This window comes from Battus philenor, unplaced genomic scaffold, assembly GCF_028537555.1.
Source record: "Battus philenor isolate CCGP_79_NKW_IND1 unplaced genomic scaffold, ilBatPhil1.0.hap1 SCAF_18, whole genome shotgun sequence".
Lineage (NCBI taxonomy): Eukaryota > Metazoa > Arthropoda > Insecta > Lepidoptera > Papilionidae > Battus > Battus philenor.
In genome coordinates, this window is record NW_027181680.1 from 8,540,080 (window position 1) to 8,564,427 (window position 24,348).

Consider the following 24,348-nt stretch of genomic DNA (forward strand, 5'->3'; position numbering starts at 1 on the left):
CTCAAAACCAAAGATAAAATTACTCAACTTTGCACTTGAATTCAAATGCATTCCTTCATAAGCTAGGAAAAAATAATAGCTAAACTAATACAGATATACTTACTTTAATAAATAATGCATAACAACAATTATACGTGTTAAAATGATGCGTAAATCATATGTATTTCTTACTACAATTTTATCCGGTATATAAGTGTTTTATAAATTATGTATTTTAAGTAATCCATGAAAACGTTGTTGAGTGATTAATAACTTAATCCTAAAATAATCATACTTGAACTTCATTGTACACTTATTTTGTGTTTAAATAAAGTAAAAAATAGAGAAAAGTTTTGTACGTTTTTATAAAATTTTAAAATAATAACGCAGATGATGGCAAATATTAAGCAAACATTACACAATGCTCCGGCAAAGGTCACACGATAAACTACCGAAGCGGTAACCACAATGGAGTAAGCAATAAAACTAAATTTACCAACGTCGGCGCGCATAATTCAAACCCAATTGATGTCCTTACTAATCTGTCAATTAGCCGGCATTCCTGTCCCATGACCTACACTCTCTGTCGTAAGCCCCAGAGGATGACTAACGGCCATTGTTAACCCTTAAGTCTTTGCATTCACATATTTAGCCGTTGTTTAACTTAATATTTATCTACTAGATAAATTACGTATGCCATTTAGTATATTATAGTAACTTTAACGCCTAACTTACACGTTATTTTTAATGATATTCAACTTATTTTTGCATTATAACTATGGATTTGTTTTCGCTAAAACTTTTATTTTTATTGTGATGGCAATACTTTTAAAACTAAATTCAGTACGTAATATAAAATAATAAAACAAAAAAGAGAAACGAAGTTTAATTTATTTAAAGAATAATCTTGAATTATGTGGAAATTTGTTGAATTTTAATTTCAAATATAATACAGTCTCTACCTACATTGGATGTATTTAAGAACATAAGTGATTCAAAAAAAAAACTCGCCTGAGTTTGTTGTTGGCTTTTCTCAGATCAAAGCACATTGGAAACACTCGTACCTTTAAGACAGAGGATGCTATTAGAGACTCAATTCAATTCAAATTTCGATCACATTGAGGTATTCTATCAATTTCCCTGTGACGTACACAAACGAAGAACTGTAAATGTACTAGGTGATGGATCATTATCATCATAGCCGATAGATGCTCACTGCAAGGCTATTACGACTGGTCTTTCGCTGATCGAATGCATCGACTTCCTTGCGAACTTGATTATATCGTCACTCCTACTGGTGGAGGGCCTATGCTAGCCTATCATTGCCTAAGAGTGGAGCATAATACGAATTAAATTAATAATCCAATGAGTTCCTCACACTTCGTTTACTTATACGTGACTCAAGATACATTAAGATAGTGAATACATACTTCACTTCTATTTTCGTGCTCATAAGAATATTACTCGTAACAGCTTCATTACTCGGAGGGCATTATGTTAATAGACCATTTTACCGGCGTTATACCTCCCTGTCACGCGACACGAGATGTACGCGGGAATTAGGTTAACGGGGACTCTAAGGTTTGCTGTTAGGAATAGAGCTTTGGTTAGAGTTGGTTTAATTGGTACGAAAATGTAGTTTATATTGTATGAAATACGTAACAAAAATTAATTACCATAATATTTTTTAAAAGCGTTTATTAGATAACTATCTAAATGCCAATAAAAATGTGACAACAATATAAAACATTAATACTGTTTTTTTTAAAGGATCTTTGGTCTCCAGATTTGATCTAAGGTATCTTTTCGCAAAAACAGCTCCCGCATCACATTTAAGCAAGGACATTCTGTGTTACCGCGTTGATATCTTATCCAGGCAACTAGATTACTTTGTGTATAATTTTTTTAATGGTCTTAAGAACTTTAAAACAGTGCATCTTTGTTTGTCAATTATAGTAGTGTTAGAAGGTGTATTATAATACTTCGGACACTTCTTATGTGCGCGGCGAGACGAAGGACGGGTATTAGTCCGTCAAGGACCCTCGCGATGGCTGCGCTTATGATCTTTTTACCTTAGTCCCCACTTCGCCTCCCTTATCTAAGGACTGAAACAGCCTTTTTGATACCCATATAATAATGTTATTGAGCTAATATGATGTACCCAAGGTGTACATCCAAAGCTTAAAGGCTAAACTCCAACGCGATTTTATCCACAATTATTTTTTTTTGTCGATCACAATTGTATATACATAATGATTTTTATTTATTTAGAATTTAGAGACAGGACAGATGAAGTTCATTTGAAAACTGGTCGCGCCCGCCACGACTCAATAGAACAAAACATCATGTGATCAATTTAACATAAGCCTGTCATTGGCGTTATAAGCAAACTCAGGATCCGCAAACACAAATTTTACAAAGTGCCATAGTCTTATTGTCTTATTTTCACTTATTGTTTATTACCTTAAAATTATAAATAATCTTCGCTAGCAAAATGAGGATACAGCAAAAAATATAATAAATTGGGTATTGTTTTATCGCAATCAGGCATGACCTAAACTTTTTACTTCGGGACCATATTCGACGCTATTAGGTATTCCAAGACCTTCAGTTCGCGCTTAAAGCAAAAGTTTTAAACGAACAAAAAGCTCCAAGTAAAAAGCGTCGGAGATATCCCGACAGATGTTTCCATTCCCATGATGGTAGTGATGGCCAGATAGCGGAGCTAAGTTTTTGTGGCGGCGATACCGTTTCTGAATTTCTACAAGACGAAAACCGTCCGGGGAGACATCGGGTGCTTTAATGCGGCCCGATGCTCTTATCTGTCACATCTTATCGACCAATAAGGACGTCGCACGTCACTCAATCTGCCAATCTGTAGACGCGGGCGCGTCGCCGCGGGGGGCGACTTTAAACTGGTACTGTTATAGAATGTGTAGCACGTGGATGATATAATAAGGCACGCGTAACGGGATACCTGGGCCCTGAATAATAGCCAATAATAGTAAGCTATTTATGTGACGCAACGTTTTGAAATACGGCCGAACGTGGCAGTTGTTCACAAGCACGTTTTTATTACTCTCATATTTACTTGTGATCTTGCTTCATAGCAATAAATTTTATAAATGTTTTAATCGTGCCACTGTATGAATTTTTAACAGAGGAACAAAACACTGTGCATTCAATATAGCCTACATTTTATATTTTAGAGTAATATGATGAGTAGCTCGACGTCTTTGATGGCATAAATATTAACTGTCCATAAAGTACAAAAGCTTTGAAGCGACCATCAGTATAAAACAGATGGCTGTGACATGTTCGAATAAAAAAAATTATAATTAGTTTATATTAAGTAAATTATGGTTGTTAAATGTTGTCACCAAATTATTAATAATTGTTTTGTGAGAAAGGCTGTTAGACTATAGTTCCACTGAAACCGTTATACCGTGCCTTAAGAAAACCGGCGAGTTTTTTTTTCGAGTATTTATGTTTTAACCCATTTTTCACGACACCTACGCTCTAGAAAATTGGCTTAAGATTGGCAAGTCGAAATGGCAATGGGCAAGATATGTCCAGTTTACATGATACGACTAAAATGATGATGATAAAATCTTAAATGCGATCAATCAAACAATTGTCAATGAATAAAAATACAGTCAAAGCAAGCATTGCAAAAACGACCTAGTAGATCGTTGTAAAGGCCTTTGATAAATAGAAAATAAATATAAATAGTTTTTGTTTGTTGTGAACAGGAGGTCGCTTCTGTTCGTTCTCGCCCTGCATCGAACAAGTTCAGCGTACTTGCCTGGCGCTGAAGGAACATGGCTTCCAAGACGTGACCACGATGGAGGTTTTGCAGAGCGAGCTGAAAGTCACCAGGCGTAATATACCAGTGCGAGATCTGTCATTCCTCAAGCACAAGGTAAGTGCAGCACACATCGAGCGACTTATGCATTTTACTTAAAAAGTTCCGCAATGTTGAATATTATCATATTTCACGCTGGTTTAAACAGCAAAACGACTTTTATATTTTATTTAACTCTAAATAGTTGAACATACTTGAGTGTACACGACGTAGTCTGGATCATCTCGCAACATAGCTGAATAAACATTATAATATCCCAAATCAAACATTTCGAAGGAGCCCACTATTTAACACATATATCAAGCTAGCAATAGAAATATGTTACAAAATATATATCGGTACAAATATATTACAATCAATTATAAAGAAATTTGCAGCCCAAGCCGAGATCGCCTTAGCCTTTGAGTTTTCTTGACCTAGTAAATTGTTAGCCTTCCGTAGAATATGTAATTTAACAACCCAGAGCTGGGGTTTCCATAGAACCTTCGAGCTTGGTACTGAAGTCAGAGATAAGCGGCTTTATTACTGTGCCGCTTTAAACTCGGTAAAGCCATCGGATAAACCACATGTTATTAACAAATGTCGTAGCAATTTCTTATATCCCCTCTTTTTCTTTCCCTCTCGTTATTTTAATCATTTCGTCGTTTCTATCTTGAAACGCCTTGACGGAATTGCTTAGAAGCTCTAACCATACCATCCTATCCTCTGTTTTCTTCCTCAGACAGGTAGTTAGTAAATACATGCGTTCATTATTATGTTCTCTAAGTGTAGCAAACTATATTGTCCACTGTTATTGTGACTTAAATAACGAATCAATTCGCCACATATGGCGACATATTAATAATTTAAACGCCTTATGCACAGCCACCTCACGATTACTCAGTCAAACGAGCACGGTAGCACACGCACACATGCTCACGGCGCGTGTGCGGCGTCTGTCGCAACCCCTGTATATTGGAGCAAGGTATACTGTCAATTATCGGCTCGCTAAGCCTGATCGATCCCTGGCCTCTGACGCCTCGTAACTCCGCTAAGTTAATGTGTCAGTTTTTGTGAGGTCAGCGGGCGGGTTCTACGCCGATAACCTTTGACTAACGTACAGGGACATTTTATTTGCTATTGAACGTGCTTCGAATATTTAGCAAATTAACAACATCATAGAAATTAACGATATTCCCTAAAATTTTTTTGGAGTTTATGTACAGGTTTAACTGTGTTTAACTTTTTACTGTGGTTTATTCACATTTTTGGACACCGAAAAACAAACGAATTCACCAGAATGTGAAGCCACCGAGCCTTTAGATCCTTTAATATACAACAGGGGCTACACACAAAAGTCAGCCCATCCTATGATTTGATACACATATATAAAGTCCCACAACACATACGTTAGTATGACCGGGTACATCGGCACGAAATTTCTAGACACGAGAGCAGAGTTTTTCAAATATATATACAACAATTTTCATTTGTTTATGTGAAAAGATGTATGACGTCCACCCACAAAGACCGTCCACTTTATAAAGATTCCAGCGGAACCGGAAGTCTGACGGTTGCAGGCCGCTTGTGGCCGGTTCTATTCGGAACCTATAGGGGAGGTCTTTGTGCAGTCCTGCGGCTTAAAAGATGACGACGTGTTAAAAATTACGTTATCCTTTTGAACATTTAAAGTGTTTATACTTCAACACAATTAATTGAAGATTATGGTATTTAAACGAAAAAATATAAAAAAAATCTGTGAAGTTAGCGACAGCTACTGTCATATGAAACAAATATTCATGATTCTATACACTAGCGATGTAAAAGCAGTCTGTCAGAATATCTAAGATAATAAGTTTAGAATTGTTTGTCACCGTTGACCTGTAGGTGCGCATTCGAAGCGCTGCTTATGATCTTGCCAAGCTGTCGTAACTCCATAAATCACAACGAAATCTGTAACACTCCCCACCATGTTACACAACTGTGTTGTTTCGTATGTGCCTTTTGAATAAATCCCTCGATATTAATAAAGGGTGAGAGATTTTTTAACCATTATTTTTTATATAGCACAAACTGTTTACATGTTCCCAATAAACTGATAATAAATCAAAATAGTCGTGGTACAGTCTTCTCGGCTTCCGAACCCGAGCTGAGTTTCCCTCTTAATCTCCTGTGAACTAGGCGACCTCCCAATCGGAGGAATTACTAATATAACGGTCCGAACCAAGGCCCTGAAGTAGCTCTAGAACTCATAGTCCGTCAACCGTAACCGTGCTTTAGTTCCGTTCTTTATATGCGCGTATTTATATTTCGTCCGTTCTTTATATGCGCGATTCCTGTCGAGCTATGGTTACTTGGATTAGTCGCCTTCAGCATTCTCGTCGTTATCATTTCAGACGTAAGACGTTTCCTGCTGGACATAGTCATCTCTCATAGATTTCCTGTAGGACCGGTTGGAAGTATTTTGCTTCCAGTGTCTTCCGATAACGTTAACTAGACCGTCTGTCAAGCTTATGTGGACGTCTAACGCTTCGCTTACCGGGCCATACTCTCCACTCCATTACCTTAAGACCCCAGCGGTCATCTGTTCTGAGCGCTGTGCGGCCTGGCCTACTGCCACTTTAACTTATCAACCCGCCGGACTATTTTCAATCGTCTTCAGATTTCCTCCTTACTTGTTTAAAGGTTAACAATACATATTAGTAGCTATCTGTGGCAGTATTTATATTTGTTTATACAAATGGACTATGAAAACCCATTATGAATGAAACGAAGGGTAAAAAACCCACAACAATATAAATACATGTTATAAATATAAATATTAATGACATAAAATATTAGAAAACTAGTATACAGTATTTTTGCAAGATGCATATTTAAATTAAACTCTCGCTTCAGTCGCTAAAATTCAAAGCGATTCGCAAAAGACTTAACAACTAACTCACAGAGACTGAATGACAAAATTCATCAATGGGTGTACAAGATGCGGATTAGATCGGCCAGATAATTGGGGGTCGCGGATCTCTTGAATGTGAATGCGGCCATAGATCTCCGGTGACGGACGACGTAGATTAAGCTCCCGGTCGTCTTCACGCGAACGCACCGTCCCATCGTCGCAATCGCAGTGCGTGTTTCGAATTCAATCGGTATAAAATTGCATTTGAAGCGCTGATTTATCGGAGCGAGGGTAGATATAAATGGCGCGAAGCGGAAAAAGTAGTCTGTCGATACACGGGGGGCCTATTATGAAACCTAACTGGCAATATATCAATGGATCAGTGCGAATAACACCATTTGTGAAGTATTTGCTACTAGTTCCACTACCTTACATTTGAATAAACATAGTTTAAACCTTTGTTTGTAGTCTGAAATACTTCTTTTAATTTTTTATTTATCGTTACAAATATGTAGAACAAATTTGTGTGTATTTGGGTACTCTGTTAATAATACATTGCATAATTTAAATATTAAAATTGTACCTAAAAATTCTGATACATATATATGACTCATGATGGTTATTTTATATTTGAAGCCGAAAGACGATAAATACGAAATTGTAAAAAATACGAAGTGGATAGAGTTCGTCACGCGCGGAGTACATTTGGTCATATCATCTATCCGCCAAACGCAGCGACTAAACTTGCAAACAAAACAGCCAAACTTGTTAAAGTTGACTGAAGACGCTAGATGCAGGTCGCTTCCATCTAGTCCTGTTGAAAATACAGAGACGAAGACTATGTCCTGCAGGGAACCTCCTGCAGTTAATGGTGGTAACCTCAGCATTTTTGTCTTATTAATTCTGGATGATATGTATATCGCATAACTTATTCTTAGGGTTTGCGTCCTTAGTACGGTAATTAAGTCCATAAACAGAACGTAACGTATTAGTGCCCTTTTTAGTCCTAACGCAATGAACCTTACAAAACTTGTGGCATAAGAAGTCCTGGTTAACATGATATTGCTACGGCTAAATCTCTTATATATATAGTGAACATAAAAATATTGAATACCACAATATAAAGCATAATACTCTACAGTACCAAAGCAAAATCTGTCAAGTTGTTTTTAAGTCATTTCGAATTTGATAGTCGTGTACTATAAACTTTCGCATATTTAAAGCAAATATATTTGTATATTATAATCATATTACGCATTCATTTGCATTCTAATAACATCTTAATCGATGAGAGGAAAACATTTGTCTTTGTGTTTGACACTTTTAATGTTATTTTAAGTCTATTGAAAATACCTACTGGGATCCTGTAATAGTCTTTTTCAATAGACTTACAGTTTTATAAGAGGAACACATTTAATTAAAGTCTTATTACCAAATGTGACAATCGTGATAATCTTTTAGGGACTTTGCAGTGACCGTCCAAACGCTGTCATAATGATGATGACGATGAACCTAATGTGATAAAATGAAAAGTAAAGTAAAAAACAATTTAAATAGATTTAAGAAAAAAATATTATTAATGTTTATCTGTTATAATCTTTATGTAAAACTTAAATACACCGAATATTGGTGCAGATGTAAAGGTGTGCAAGGCAACAGTATCAAAGACGTATCGGTCTGCGTTCTGAAACATCACGCCCGCCGTTTGTCGCGAGCAGTCACGTTTCGCAGACGGTAGCAAGTAGTGTTGAGCGCAGATCGATCAACGCTATCGATATTTTAAAAGATTATTCTCATCTGTGAGTTACGAGTAATAAAAATAATAAAGTTATGCAACTGGTTGACATACTTATTTTTTATCTACTAGACCCAAAACTAGAATTTTAATGATCAGATGCTATTAAAAAGTAGATTAAGTTGTATGCGACCTCTTAATCATTTATACAGTAACTAAAACTTTTCACCTTTGTATTAAATTAATAATGGATAGATTTTGCAATTACTAGTTAATATTATCAATATTTACAGTTATTGTTAATATTATATATACATACATAAAATGATTTTTAAAATATTTTAATGTTTTTATCGATAAGTCAACGCATACGACTCTACCCAAGACAAAATCCGTGGGAAAATCAGAATAGCTTTTTAAAATCTAGCTAAAAGCCGAGGTCTTTTGCCCTAGCAGTCATAAATTAGGTGCATTAGATTACCGTCTTGTGCATTATTTTATCCCATATAAGATGGAACACCAACTTTGGTCATGCCAGAATGCAACGTTCAGAATGGGTTCTTAGGACGTGAGAGATATTCTGATATTGATAATAAATTTTCGGAAATTAATTAAGCTACTAAATAAGCTAATTAAAAAGCAAATTTTAAATGAAAGTTATTTTTTACTTTACATAATTAAAAAATAATATCGTATATATTCAAAATACTTTTAATAATTTTTGATTAAGTTTCACCACACCGTGTTGTATAATATGAGTTTAATAAATATAATATTGTATACCTGATTGAACAAATCTCTGTTGATAATATTATATTAGACTTTTTGTAAAAAAATATTGTTAATATTATATCACAACTAAGTACACGTTCTCCTCTCGCAGCCGATTCCTTCATTTATTAAAATGATCAACAATTTTATAAACGCAAATGTCAATAAAGTAACTTTTTTTCATTAAAAGCTTCATTAAAAAGTTTATGAAAATGAAACTCTTGTGGCTTTACTTAATGTTGGGGAATTTCAAGGGAGGCTGAACATGATAATTGGTTAATTTAGTTCGTTTGACATTTTTTTTCTTAATGTACACAAGTGACTGCATTTAAAATCAAAATAAATGCAAAATTCTTCTCAGTTGTTTATTGCAAAGTTTCCAAACTTACATTGCTACAAGTATCAATTACGAATGAAATCTAAGCTATTGAAACTTCATGAAACGTAATTTAATTGGATACAAAGGCTGAAGAAATGTTTTCGCTGTTTGTTCCACGGTCTCAAACTGTCCGGTCCCATTGCCAACATTAAAGACGAGGCAATTACTCACCCGCGACCACACTGAGCTGGTTTCTTACTGACCAAGTTACGTGCCGTATAGCCCTACCGTATAGTTACAGTATTTAGTTGGATTCTGCAAATACGCGTAATTTTTAAATATTTAAAACCTTTCACTGAATTGATTATAGTTACATTTTTAATTTACATCATAAACTTTTTTCTCATTTAATTTAGTTTTGTTTAGTTATTATATTTCTTTATAGTTTTAGTTAGTTATAGTTTCTTTTCTAATGTTTTTATTTAAGATTTTGCCCTCCCCTTTTTTAAAAAAAAAGAACGTGGTTCTAATGAGTGTCACAAATGGTAAATGTGAGTCTTTAATTTTTAGAACAATTAATGTTTAATTACGGTTTATAATATTTTAACCAATATTGGCGGTCCTTCTTCTTCCTTTTAGCAAATACGTGCCCAGTGCAAGGCACAGACCTTCCCTAAAGATCGCCACGATGACAATCTCGCTGTACCTGCATCCAGCGACTTCTTGCGACTTTAACTATGTCGTCAGCCCATCCAGTCTTAGGCTCGTGCTTGCCACTCGAGAACCTTTCGGCCCCAACCTCTGCCACTTCAGACGAGAAATTTTTCTAGCTACGTCGATGATTTCGGTTCTTGTGACTTGTGACTTGTTTTCGGAACAAAGCTCTCTATCGTTATCTGGGTGATCTTGAGTTTTCTTATTAGACCCTGCGTAAGCGACCACGTCCCAGATCCGTAAATCACTAGCGGTGTTTGCAGTAAATTAATTAATTAATAACTTTATAAATAAAATAGGTACATACATCATAACATCACATAAAAGAATTCTTAGAATATTTTTAATGAATGAATACCATATCTTTTATTTACAAAAACTGGTCAAACTTGAAACATATATGATATAGTCTTTTGGAAACTGAAGACTATAAAAGAAGCCGAGCAAAACTATAGATAAAACAACCTTTAACTTTTTGTAAATAACTTTAGTTGACCTAAAAAAAGTAACAACTTTTTTTTTAAATCGAATCAATATTTAATATATAAATCCTTAGTGTTTATGAACCAACTGGTTGTTTTTGAATCTATTTATTTACTTATCTACTTGTTTATTTATTTAAGATATTAAAAACTTACAGCTTTTAAAATCTGACTAACTCTAAACTAGTTGACTTTAAGTACTGTTTGAGACAAGTAAATACTTATTAGTCATCAATAAATATTTACTTATTTTATTACTATATATAGTCTTATAGGTAAATATGAGCTAATAGATATGTCACGTAGATATAGTTTATATTAAATGTATAAGCGACAACATGGACTAATGTTATTTAAAAGAGAGAGATAAAAGTTATTTAAAAAAAGTTAGGATTTAAGCACCTTGCTATGGACACATTCGTTGTGAATGGATTGGACTTGCACTTTTTATTATATTTGTTAAAGATGCAGGCTTATTATTGCATACACATTAAAAATATTTTGCATGTAATTCGAAAACGACAACTTTTGTATTAGAAAAGAATAAAAATGCGTAAAAGTAAATTAAGAGATTTATAATAACTTAAACTGTTTTAAAATTTATATTGTTTAATTAGCAAATTATGTAATGAAGATCCATTTAAAAATATTGCTTATATCTATTGTCTTGCGTATCCCATAAAAATCATCAAGTGTGCTATTATGATAATATTAGTTCTGGAGTCGGTTGTATATTCGCTGGATTGCCGAATAAGGTCAGGGGTTGAGTGCAGCCCGGTGGCGGCAGCTAGTCTGTATGATTGGTGGACGCCGTTGTCTCAATTATGGGCAGTGGCCATATACCCGCCTTGTCGTCGCTCTATTGTTTCAATGAATGCGTCTCGGTGTTAAGATGCATACATTTCACTGTTAGCATCTTCATTAGCCTTTATAATGTAACTTTGACTAGTACGTTGAATAGTTTTTAGTTCATACCTGTACGACCGAGTTGAAAAATTATATAATTTGTTGGAAATTTATTACTGTAGAATACACACATATTTCGTAAACTTATTTTTTTAATATTTCTAGTAAAATTTCTATAAGATTCTCAATGAAACACTATAGTCTAAGCTTCCTTTAAATAGCAAAATAAATGAAAATAAACATTACTCGGTCGATTCGTCTAGAGAACGACAATACGACATAACGGCAATGATTCCCACAGGAATTCTTTTGCATTTCCATAATCTCCTAAAAAATTCTCAATGGATTTTCGTAAGAATCCTATTCCTATAAATACTTACATTACAGTCTATGCATTCTTATAAATGTGAAATAAGTACAAATATAACCTCTTAACTTAATATTCATTATTTGGGTTGTTCGTTTACTATAGAAAACCAACAATGGTGTGTACATATTTGTGTAATCTTATTCCTCCATTTGCTGCTAGTTCCTAAAAAAGAAATCATTTCAATAAATCACTAGAGGGAAATAAAACCTTTCCTTCAATAATAAAAAGAAAACATGTTTTATATAAAATATAAGAATATTTTAACACAAATTGGTGGTTAACGTATTTCTTTAGACCCTTTTTAAGGAGATATAATTTTTCACACAAAAAATTTATAAGTCAGTTTAGGAAACAGTATTTACAACTATATCTATTGCATAATCTATTTTTCTTGAAATCACAGAATAATTAATTGAACTTTGCCATACAATCTGCAATACCGAAGAATAAAACGAATAGACATAAGCGCATTCATAAGACAACTGGTACACGCGATTCAACCAACAAAGAGATTCAGGGCAGTGTAACACGATCTTCCATATTGTTGTGGGTATGATGCAATGAGTCTGTTGTGCGACAATATGGCCGCGCGAGAACGGCCGTGGCTAAAGGATGCCCGTGCCGTGAAATCGCTTGTTACCAATGTGGTAATGCCAGAACCTGTAATGTCTTTATACCGCTAAATGATTTATTTTTTCATGACTTTGATTGTATGCCTATTGGCACTTAAAGCCTGGCCAATTTAGTGTAGATGAAAGCCGAACCTGCCTCTTTATAGAAACTAAGCCCATGATCTGCCTCGGCAACCTCAGTTAAAGCCTTCGGGTTGATTACATTGTCGAATAGGGAAGTCGTCTAACTTATTTTCTTAACGAATATTGAATAACTTTCGAATGAGTTTTAGTGTTTTATCATTTTCTTTATTTAATTATGTGCTGGTAATTTTAAATGTTTTTAGAGATATTTTAGTGACAATTTATAATAGTTTTTTTTAATATTTATTTTTATAGTTTAGTGATAGTTTTTATTCTTTCCTCTAATATTTCAATAATTTTAAGAAATTTTAAATACATTTTAATGATTTAAATATCAGCAGTTTTTTATTATTGCTTTCTTTTTTGTGATTTGAGATATTAATAAAAAAATAAAATATAAATATAAAACACCGAAATAAAAAAATATTTCGGTGTTTTAAATTTTATTAATTTATATTGATTTTGATATCATTTTTGTGAAATTGTAGGAATTAAAAAATTTGTAAAGATATAAAACATCGATAAAATTATTTAGTTCTTAACTATGAAATTCGACGAACAAAAAGGATTCTTTCCCTTATTTATTTTAAGTATATTACATATACAAGCTCAGTTGTAGTAACTTCTCCACAATTCCATTCAGTTGAAGATATGACATTTAATTACTTGTATTTAGTGTTGTCCATACATAACTAAATTAAAACTAGTGATCTAGAGTTAAAAATAATTGTACCTCAGCAAAATAATGTGAAGTTAACCTTCCTCGTAATCTAGCTCCTATAATTTTCCCCAACGACTTCCCGTATCGATAGCACACTTTCCCCCAATTCCGTTCACTTTTCTCAGATAGCATCTGAGCTGTAAGCAGTAAAGGCCCGTGTCGCGAACATCTCGGCCGACCTTTGCAACACCATCGGCGAATGTTCCTGGGACTGCGATACTATTTTACCGTTACCACACCGATCTATAAATTCGCCGCTTGACAAAATAATAGGGGAGTCGATACTTCGACGCTATTAACGCCTAGAAAGATATATTGAGTCTACTCACCTCAATCAGATACCTTAATACAGGCCTCCGTAATAGAAACCTCTGATCCTACGAGATAAAGTGATAAATTCCGTTCGATATAACATCCAAGTTTCATTTTGCATCTTCCAATTAATCAATTTTTTAATTAAACTATCACTTTTTACTGTTTATAGAAAATCTTTGATAATGAGACAGATATTTAGGATGTAAATTATAGCTTTAGTTTTAACTCTAATTACAACGTTTATTACAAAACTCAAAGAGCATATAAAATATTCCAGATGGTTTATTGTACGATGACTTTTACGCTATAAATGAAATACGGTTGTAATATAAATTGAATATTAATTTTCACGGCGTATTTTTAATAGTCTTAATATTTCTGTATGTATAATAGAACCAATGGTATGTATTTTAGTAAAAAAAAAATTGAACAGTTGAAGAGAGAACATTTACAGTATTTTAATTGAATATAACCTTTAACAGAAAAACTTATTAATACCCGCTAAGGAAACTTCCTGCACATGTTTTACAAACTTTTACAGTACAATATCATCGAAAATAGTTCGTTATGTGAGTGCTTACGACAGTAATAACCTTTTTTTTCCTTTTTGGGTTAATTTATAATGGAAGAAGACAGAATTGATGTGTTACTAATTTTAGATTATTAAAGGACATCGCTATTGCATATTTTACATCATCATTACGTTATCTGATAGACGCCCACTACAAGGCGTAGGTCCCCCCCAAAGACCGCCAAGATAACCGATCTAGTGCTGCTCACGTCCAGCGATTACCGGCGACCGTAAATATATTATTGACTTTGGTATTATTATATATGTATATATATATATATATATATTGTATATATATATATATATATATAAGCAGTTAAGTTAATAACAAAAGTTTTGGACATATTCTCGTTTCGCGTAAATTATAAACACCGCATTTAACCATGAAATAAAACAAAATACCCCTTCCCTCCGACTACCTCCCCGAAGTGAACCAAGCAGTCGCTGTAATGGCTTTGAACAGCGTCCGAGTTTATGCACTCCTCGGTAAATTTGCATAGTTCGACTTGCGCATAAGCTCGCACAAAATACGAGTGTGTAGCATAGTGGGGACTTTAACAACGCCGGCACATGCTACATGCTGATATGACCATACTTTTGTTAGAAAACCCGAGATCATATTTATTTTAAAATGAAAATTTTGTGTAATAAATGATTCTTTCTGTTTATGATCATCATCATTATGCGATTTTCCGTGGTCTTGACTATGCCGTTGGTCTACTAAAGTGCTGTCGCGTGACTCAGGGCTGGTAGTAGAAAGATCTGTGTCAAATAGCAGCAAGCACTTTCCTGTCTGCGCTTAGTAAACGCAAAACAAACAATATATTGTAAGCAAAACACCCCAGCAAAAAACTAGATGACATACCCATGTCTTGTCTTCCGGCTCGTGGTCACCATTCTAAACACGATAACCTTATTTTTTTAGTCAAAATTCATAATGCCTTACTAAATAATGGTGTTTCACACATCTAAATGTAGCATAAGACTTTTGCTTATATAAATATAAATCCTATTTTAATAACAGGAAAGTCCTTGCAATTCACAAATAAGCGTTAACCTAAGGAGTGGATTCTAATGTGTAGACGTTCGAAGCTTTCACGTTGAGTTCCGTTCGCATTTAATGAGATCAGTCTTTACAGTAGGATAATATTTTTGGTGTCGTGATATTCAAATTCAAAAATTAATGAAAAATATATAGATTATGCGAACAGCATACTATACATTGCTACTGATGTCATCTTGAGGAATTAAAACCTAATGTTTTAATTTATGAACGAAAAGATTTCTTAAAAGCAATTTTTCAAAAATTTTTAGGATACAGAATAATAATATATATCCTATAGTATGTATTATCTTTGAGGTCGCAAGATTAAGAAACAGTGTCACATTTTTAATGTACAAAAATATTCTGAAATTAAAGACGAAAATATTTAGTAATTATCATATTTTTTATTTAAAACCAAACCTTGTAATTTCTTATGATGTAACTGTCAGACAATGCACGTTGTTTAAGCTTTAAAAATTGACAAATGTTCAAGACATTGACCTGGTTATTTTATCATAATCTCTATCATTATTTCAACTTTAAGACATCCACTGCTGAACCCATAAATTTTCTATAGAACCGACTGGAAGGGGATTGCTTCCAGTGACTTCTAGAAAGTACGTCTGTCCACCTTATGAGTGGACGTCGTACGTCGCGCTTGCTACTCCGTGGTCTCCACTTCAGATCCCTAAGACCTCAGAAGCCATCTCTTTGATCCGCTGTGTGGCCAAGCTAGTGTATTTTCATTTCAGATTTACCAATAACTTGGTTTTAATCAGAGAATAAGGAGACGATAAGCCGTACACTAAACGCAGTATTTATGCGTGGGATTGAAGATTTACTTGGTCAAGATTAAAATCGTGAGTTTAGCCAGAGTAACTTCACCAAAGAAATTTATGTAGATTTATTAGCTTTTCAGTGCTTTCATTTCATCTGTACTAGTAAATATTTCAATGCCTAATTCTTACCGCAACTTATAGCGAGGTATTATAGACTCTGATTGATGACCAAAAAGCTGAGAAGAGAAAATTTTGCTTACTTATTTGATTTTTCACTTTGGGTCAGTTATAGATATCACTTATTTACATCAGAAGTGCCTAATTTGGTGGAAAAAGGTGATAGAATCAAATTGTACTTAATGACATCTTTCAATTTAAAAATGAGACTACGAGGGTTCCAAACGCGCTTTGATCGCCTACAACAAACAGTGAGAGTTTTGTCCAAGATCTTTCAAAAATGAAATATAATATGCCAATGAAATATTATTTGTTGAAATAATATGTTTCTGGTCTTATCCGGAACTATGAAGTTTTAATACTAAAGTAGATGACATATTGTCATAAATTAAAAAGATAGTAGCAGTAGGCCGTCTACAATCTGAAAGTTAGCTTCGAATACATTACGAAGAGGCACCGAAGGGTATTCTTCCTCTAAGTTAACTTATGACCTTAGAAGAGCTGCTTGAAGTAGACGAAAAAAAGGAGTGCAGAGTTACTTATATTTTACCGTATTGGAAAGCCTATATCCGTTAGTGTCAAAAATGTTGTTTATATACAGATGTCGTCATCGTCATCTATTTACCCATACGATGTCCAATGCTGGACATAGCTTTCCGTTAAATCCGTTCGACGTTCTTAATAACGTTGTCTGCCCCCCTTTTGGGTGAACATCTTTCGTTTTGTTTTTGAGGTCTCCAATCTTTGAGGCCCCCTGTGATCGTCCGTTCTGCACGTGTAGCCTGCCTAGTACCACTTCAACCTGCGAATTCGTTGGCCTATATCGGTAACTTTCATTCGTTTACAGATTTTTTATTTCTGTTTCGATCTCGTCAAATTAAAATTCATTATACACATAAACTGATATTTTGTCTTTTAATAAGTCGTGTTACTAATCGAACAAATATCAACAAAGGTTCAAGTTTCAACTATATATCAATAGTTAATAAAGTGACCCGCGACGGTAACCTATACTTAATTTTACGTACACGCAGCGAATTCGTACATATCAAAACGATCCATTTGTATTACGACCGGTTCATTATCACTTCGGCAATCAAACCTATATTGGCGCCATAATTTCAACATTCCAAAGAGATATTGTTAGCAACACCTGGTTCCATTAGTATGTGCGGAATATATGGTTTGACACAAAGTGTTAAATTGAAACAACTGTACATACATACATTAGCATTAATATTATTAATTTTAAAAATAAGAACTTTCATTTCAATTAAGTATGTAAATGATAATTAATTTAAATAATGTAGAACCTTTGAGTTATATTCATTATTAGGTTTTTAATTTTGTACCGAATGTAACCGACAGATAGTTGTTTAGTTAAACATAAAGAAGACTTGCTCCAAAGAATTCTTATACGTAATCGCTGTGTAAAAAATAGCGTAGATGATAGGTCACCAGATTTTTTTAAAAAAAATTCTTGTGCGACCTTAAAATTGACTTCAAGTGTTATGTATTTAATCTAACTTTATTACTATTTCTTTCCAATGTAAATCGAAAAAAGAAAAAATATGCAATGATGAAATATCGAGTAGATTGAATAACAAAACGTAAATATAACTGCAGAAAATTGAAAACTAATTTTGTTAAACTATTTTTTATTATCAATAGGGAAGATTTTTCAGATTAACTCCATCATCGCTATCGTCAAGACATAGTCTTCCCCAAAGATCACTACAATGACCGGAATTACAAATAAAAAAATTACTATGCGTATAGTCCAATATGGTTCTCTCTAAAATAGTACAAAGTTGATGTGTTTGATCATTTATATATAAAAATATTATTTTTAAACTTTACTTACGAAATAAACAATATGACATACGAGCGTACGAAACACAACAATAGTTGATTGTTAGCACAGAATTCGTGCATTCATTTCTAACATGCTGGTGTTTATTTATGCGCTGCTTAGTGAACGGTTTGACTCAATTTAGTAATCTGATTTACTGTACACAACCACATTGAAATATGGCTTGATGCGCTGTGCCCCTTGCGCAACGCTCCGTGAAGATATCCATTACTCCGTGAAGGGTTATTTTATAATAAATCTTTAATTGTACACGAGAAAGGATATGCAATGTGCTTAAAATTACGACCGCGCGATGCACTCATTTTGAAACAGCCCGTAGCACATTCAAATCATTTCGTATACACTTTGTAAAACTTAGTAACACATACATATTTATCAAAAAACCATTTCAATCGTCTTTTTCGTATTTATTTATATGTAACATTTTTTTACGTGTTAATAAAAAAATATTTTTCTGTTACAACTACTAAAATATAATCATCTTGTTTCGTAAATGTCATTTCATTTCCAAGATGAAAATACAACACATAAATATTGTGTCAATTATTAAGATTAATTTTAACATATATTATTTATCAATCATTTTAGAAGAGTTTTTAATATTTATAGCTTTGAATAAATATTAATTTCAAAAATAATTTACGAATTGTTTCATATCGCCATTCGCTATTTTTTAATTTCATGCGTCAATAATTGATAAGTTTTTTGTAACATCCCTAATGTTTACATCGTTCGAACAAGACGTTCTGATATCAACCGTACACTGGTACAAGAGCGAGTGTAAAAGTAACAGTACGCCCGCATAATTCACTGCAGCACGCGACAACGCGAGACGTCGCACCAGAATTTGGTACGAATACTCATTTGTGGTACGGATTTACGACACGGGGATGGCGGGAAAAGGGTAACCATGTAAAGTTATTTCACCGAATCATTCCGATTTACGTCCGTTTGTCTATGTAGTTAAACAGTAGTTGTATAAACATTTCGCATCTTTTGTAATTCTAAACCTAAAAAGTATCATCTAATTGCGTACATTACTTTGGCAATTAGAATCTGTGTACTTTTATTTGTCTTGCTACACATATAGGCAGTTAGGAGCGTTTATCTTGTCCCTATATTGATCGTATTTATAACACGGACACCATCTAGAAGTACAGTTATATTACAATAAAGACTCGTTTACGGTACCGTCTAAATATGAGCTAGAATTTTTTTACATATTGATATCATTATGAAAATAGCTGTTGTATATGCTGATGTACTTTATAAATAAAAACATATATCCAAATATAGACCGTATATACTATGCTAAGCACAAAACTTGGAATCGTGATTGACTCGTTTCAACAATTTTTGAACATATTTTCGTTTACGTACGAAGATAGTTTTGTACGGATAAGAAATAGTTAAAACAACACTTGTTTTGCCGTAAATACTACAGAGTAATTAAAAACAGCTGCTCATTTCACGCCAGTCAATAGAAAAGTGTTGAAAATTTTAGGGGGTTTTAGGATTAAGTATTGAGTTGTTAGAAAAAAAAATATTTTTGTGAGTAGTCTTTATATAACAATAAATCTACAAATAATTTATTATTGTATTGCGAGCGGCATGTAACTTTTAACAATCTATTATTGCACTTCCATACCAATCCGGTGAAATTGTAGTATGTAGCGGCCCGAACCGAAGCTCCCCAGGGTGCCCTCGAGCTGCGCCACCTTGAGAAAGATTAGGCTCGGCTCCCTTAGCGCCCAGGCTCATCATGAATCTACAAATGTCACTTGGGCAGCATTGCAAGTCAAGTAAAAAAACAGCTATTATTTTAAAAATAATTCGGCGTAATCATTTACACACATGAAGATATATTTTTCTTGTTACCCCGATGAGGGGATTCAATGGCATTGATGATATAGAGAAACTATTTTTAACAGTATACTATTACATATACAAGACACCCAGGATCAGGAACAGGATTTTATTTTAAATTATTTCGGGTTACAGGCATATGCCGGTTTGCCCTTACATTTATATTTTTACATGCTATTATACTGAATCAAATTTCTCCGACTACCCACCTAACTAATCGCAGTGATGGTTTCAACAGCGTAAATTAGTAATTTGATTTATTGTACACAGTTGAATAATTTTTTGGTAAAGTTCGGCAATTGTATCATTTTAGGCTCCCAGGGGAGACGTCAATCCGTTTAGCAATGGCAACCCTAGCCGTGATATAGTCGTCAGTCGCATGTAGCATAGGGCTGGGCCATAAATTAGCGCTCGCCGCGGAACCGTTCCCACGAGCGGCCGCTATCAAGATGAGCGCGAGCGACTCGCCCGGGCTCCGAACGGGGACACGGGGACGCTTTATTTTCGCGTCTCGTTTATTTCTCGACGTGACGTTTTGTTGAGTTTTGTTACCTGTCACTCGAACGCAACGCAAACGAGGCGAAATTACTCTTCCATACTCGTGAATTGATAACTTGTGTATTACACTGAAACGAAATAATATTGTTTAACGACTCTATTGGAAATGATCCTGATCATCCATGACCTATTACTAATTGCTATTTACAACCTCTTGATAATGCGGACCTTGCATTATATTGGTTGTATGTAAAGATTTACATCCTCTCTATCATGTGAGCTGATAGACAGCATAGGCCTTCAAGGAAAACAAGAAAAAAAATAAAGATTTAATTAGATTATTAATTATTAATACATTTTATATATAGTATAAATTTTTTTAGAACCAGAACTCAAAGTAAAATAACTTATAGGTGCTTCTTTATTTATTTGCACGTCAATAGTGAAATAAATAAAATTTTGTATGTAATTGTTTATATCGTCCCACATAGTCTGACGAATTCTATCGAAATTTCTTAACGATTACGCAAATGGAGTCATTAATATTACACCGCAATCAATTCAAAACTGATTTATATTCGTGAATATTGTTATTCGGACGACATTTGTTACCGGTGCTAATAGAAACCTATTAATGTGAATATTTTAAACTATAACTATTCCGCCCAGGGCGATGCATAGATGCTGTCGGTTAGATCTTGCTATGATCTTGGTTTTACTGCCGAAGTGCCGGCACGTCGCTCCGAGGGATTGTTAATGTCTTAATCCTGCGCATTTATTATCAAAGAAAAACTTTATAGTTGATTAAAACATTACACGCTATCCTCATCCGGTAATTCACGGTACGAAGCTCCAAACAGTTTTTAACTCGCTGTATTCGACGTATTCATGAAGGTAATAATTTATAATCTATATCAAAGTATGAAATGCACTTTGTATAATCAATTCGTCTAATATATTCAAACATTTGTACCGGCAGCTCTGTGACTCACTCGATACCAGGAGTATAGGGACAATGCGATTGTAAGCACATTATATTCCAATTATGCTATTATTTATACCCTTGTAAACCAATCGACGCCTGCGGAGACTTGTAGTTATATGATGTAGATTCCGCTATAATCTAGGTTTGTTTAGTATCGCTTAAAATAACAACGTGACAAGATAAAATTAGCACTAGAACATTCTCAAACAAAACAAAGAATAGAAATTGTATAGAAGTGTTTTCAGATTACCAATTGAACAAATCAAGACTTATTACACTACCTGTATTCATTATAAAATAAGTTTTAAGATACATTTCTTCTCTGGAAAGAATATACAAATTACTTCCATGTATATTGAATGTTTATAATTTTGGTAAATACACTCAAATCAAATATTTATATATCAATTTCATTTACGTACTGACCCGGCGGACGTTGTTCTGTCTTAGCTATGAATGATCAATTGAAAACGTAATAAATTATAAAAATCTTATCTCAAAAAAGTAACATAAACATTCTATTATCGAAATTTAAACAAGGTTGATGCTTTTCCGGCAGGATAGCAGGTGACATAAGACTGGTCATCTGAAAAACTTCGAATTTTTCAGAATGATATTTATATTATTTATAAATATGCAGAGTAAATTGCAATTTTTTGTCATAACAACATTCTACAATGTGTGGAAGAGAGATGAATGAAATCGATAAAGTTGTTCTCAGATTATGGCGTGATCGATAAAGAGGCATTATTTTTATGTTAGCTGACGTCTATTCCCAAACATAGGGTTAGGATTTTTTTTTAAATTACAGCGATCCTTCATTAAAGCTCGTCATTCCGTCCGTGTTTAGTTCTTTAAAACGCAATTGAGGATTAATAATAATATTTATTTTAGTACCGGAAAGATCTAAACAAAAAGAAGTTGTCACAAATTTGTAAGTATTAAACTTTTTAGTTCATTTTATTACCAGTTAAATATACTCCAGGTATATTTAACTGGTAATTAATCAATTTTCTTAAAAATCTTGGTTTGTGTTAAAGCGGATTGTACGATAGTCGATTTTGTGTCCTCAACTTAAAGGAAAATCAAAGTATTGCGATCGTTGACTCCCATTCTACGGGTCTTAAGACAATATAAATTTTTAAATATAATAAGTGAAGGCCGTGTTCCAAAAATAAGTTACCCAACCTCTGAACTTTTCAATTAGCTGTGTGCAATTAATTAAAAAAAGAATTTTGTGTCCTAAACACTAACTCTTACACGGGCCTTCGAATAACGAAACAATAGAACTCACCTTGACCGTATTCATTTTAATTAATTGAATAAACATGATTAAGCACTACATCCGTAATTGTGATTGATCGATCCAACGGACAATGGAATGCCACGTGGGCCGCCAGTGGACGCTATGAGCTATTAATAGGTTCGAATCTGGAGCCGGAATGAAAGCAGTCAACCCGTTTACGAGTTTATCACAGTCTGGTTAATTACGATACTCGATACTTGGACACAACCTTCTGATTTCATAATGTTTATAAACAAATACGTCATCCATCTTTTTTAAATTCATGTTTTTTTATATGACCCCTGTTTTTGGTGGTCTCTCGTACTCACCCAACTAATTGTGAAAAAGGGACTTTTACATTTCTTATAAATTTCTCACCACTCTTTTATTTTCACTCCGTTCCTCCACTTAAAATCGTAAGAAAATCCTATATAAAAAACAGCACTGTAATGAGCGAACCAAATTTCTTATCATAGGATGTTGTTCATTAATCCATTGCTTAGTGGTAAAAAATATCTAATTTTTTTTGTATTACCAAGTCGATCATTTATCATGTATTACTATTTTTTTCAGTAAAAATGCTTTAAAACTTTTACCCCTATTTCTAACCATCCTGTATAATAATCATTCTAAAGTACGGTACATTAATTAATTTTTTCTATTGGAATACGACAGCCCAACAACTTCTAGCAGTACAAATATTTTCACAGACACATAGTAAACAATAATTATTTTTAATATTTAGTAACCCTAATGTTAAAAACGCGTTTTATTATTACATTCTTTATTATTCTTCAAACTATTCATTGTCGGACTGGACGTACTATACACTAATTGACAGTATTATCATACATTTAACACTTTAGAGCTTTTGCATCTATAACCAATGACTGTATTGTAACGCCCAAATTAAAGTCATAGCACGTGACCATTTCTAATTTTAATGGATACATAATTAATTATCATAATATTTATATACATACTTTTTTATTATACATTCTCTAATTATAATAAAATCTCTCTAAATCATGATTTAATTGTTTGGACTATACAATCTGTGAACAAATCTACAGCAGAATTCTAGATTTAGATTATTATTCGTAAAACAATGGTTTTTGTAACACAGTGGAATATTTGTTAAGAAGCTAACAAATTTTGTACTCATAATTGTATTTATGAAATAAAGATTATTATGATATATATAGCATGTATTATACATGTTAAAAATATTCTTGAGAAAAGCCTCGAGTACTGCGACAGTGTTCCAATGGAACAATTAATTAAGATTTATTACTACAAATGCCATTCATTAGCAACCGACAGTTTAATAAAGCACAGTAATTACAACAATAGCATATAGATTAATTAGATTAAAATCCTTTATCACACTACTTACAATATTAACGTATATAAATATGATATAATTCACTTAACAAAAAGTGTAATAAAAACTTTTAGACAA

General features: G+C 33.5%; 1 protein-coding gene across 1 annotated transcript in view; it reads left to right on the plus strand.

Annotated features, from left to right (window-relative positions):
* Trmt61 (tRNA methyltransferase 61) overlaps positions 1-24,348 on the plus strand; it is an 89,534-nt gene that overhangs the window by 46,727 nt on the left and 18,459 nt on the right. Inside the window, exon 5 of the mRNA XM_068763523.1 lies at positions 3,732-3,901. Coding sequence (XP_068619624.1) covers positions 3,732-3,901 — 170 coding nt within the window. The remainder of the gene's footprint in view (positions 1-3,731; positions 3,902-24,348) is intronic.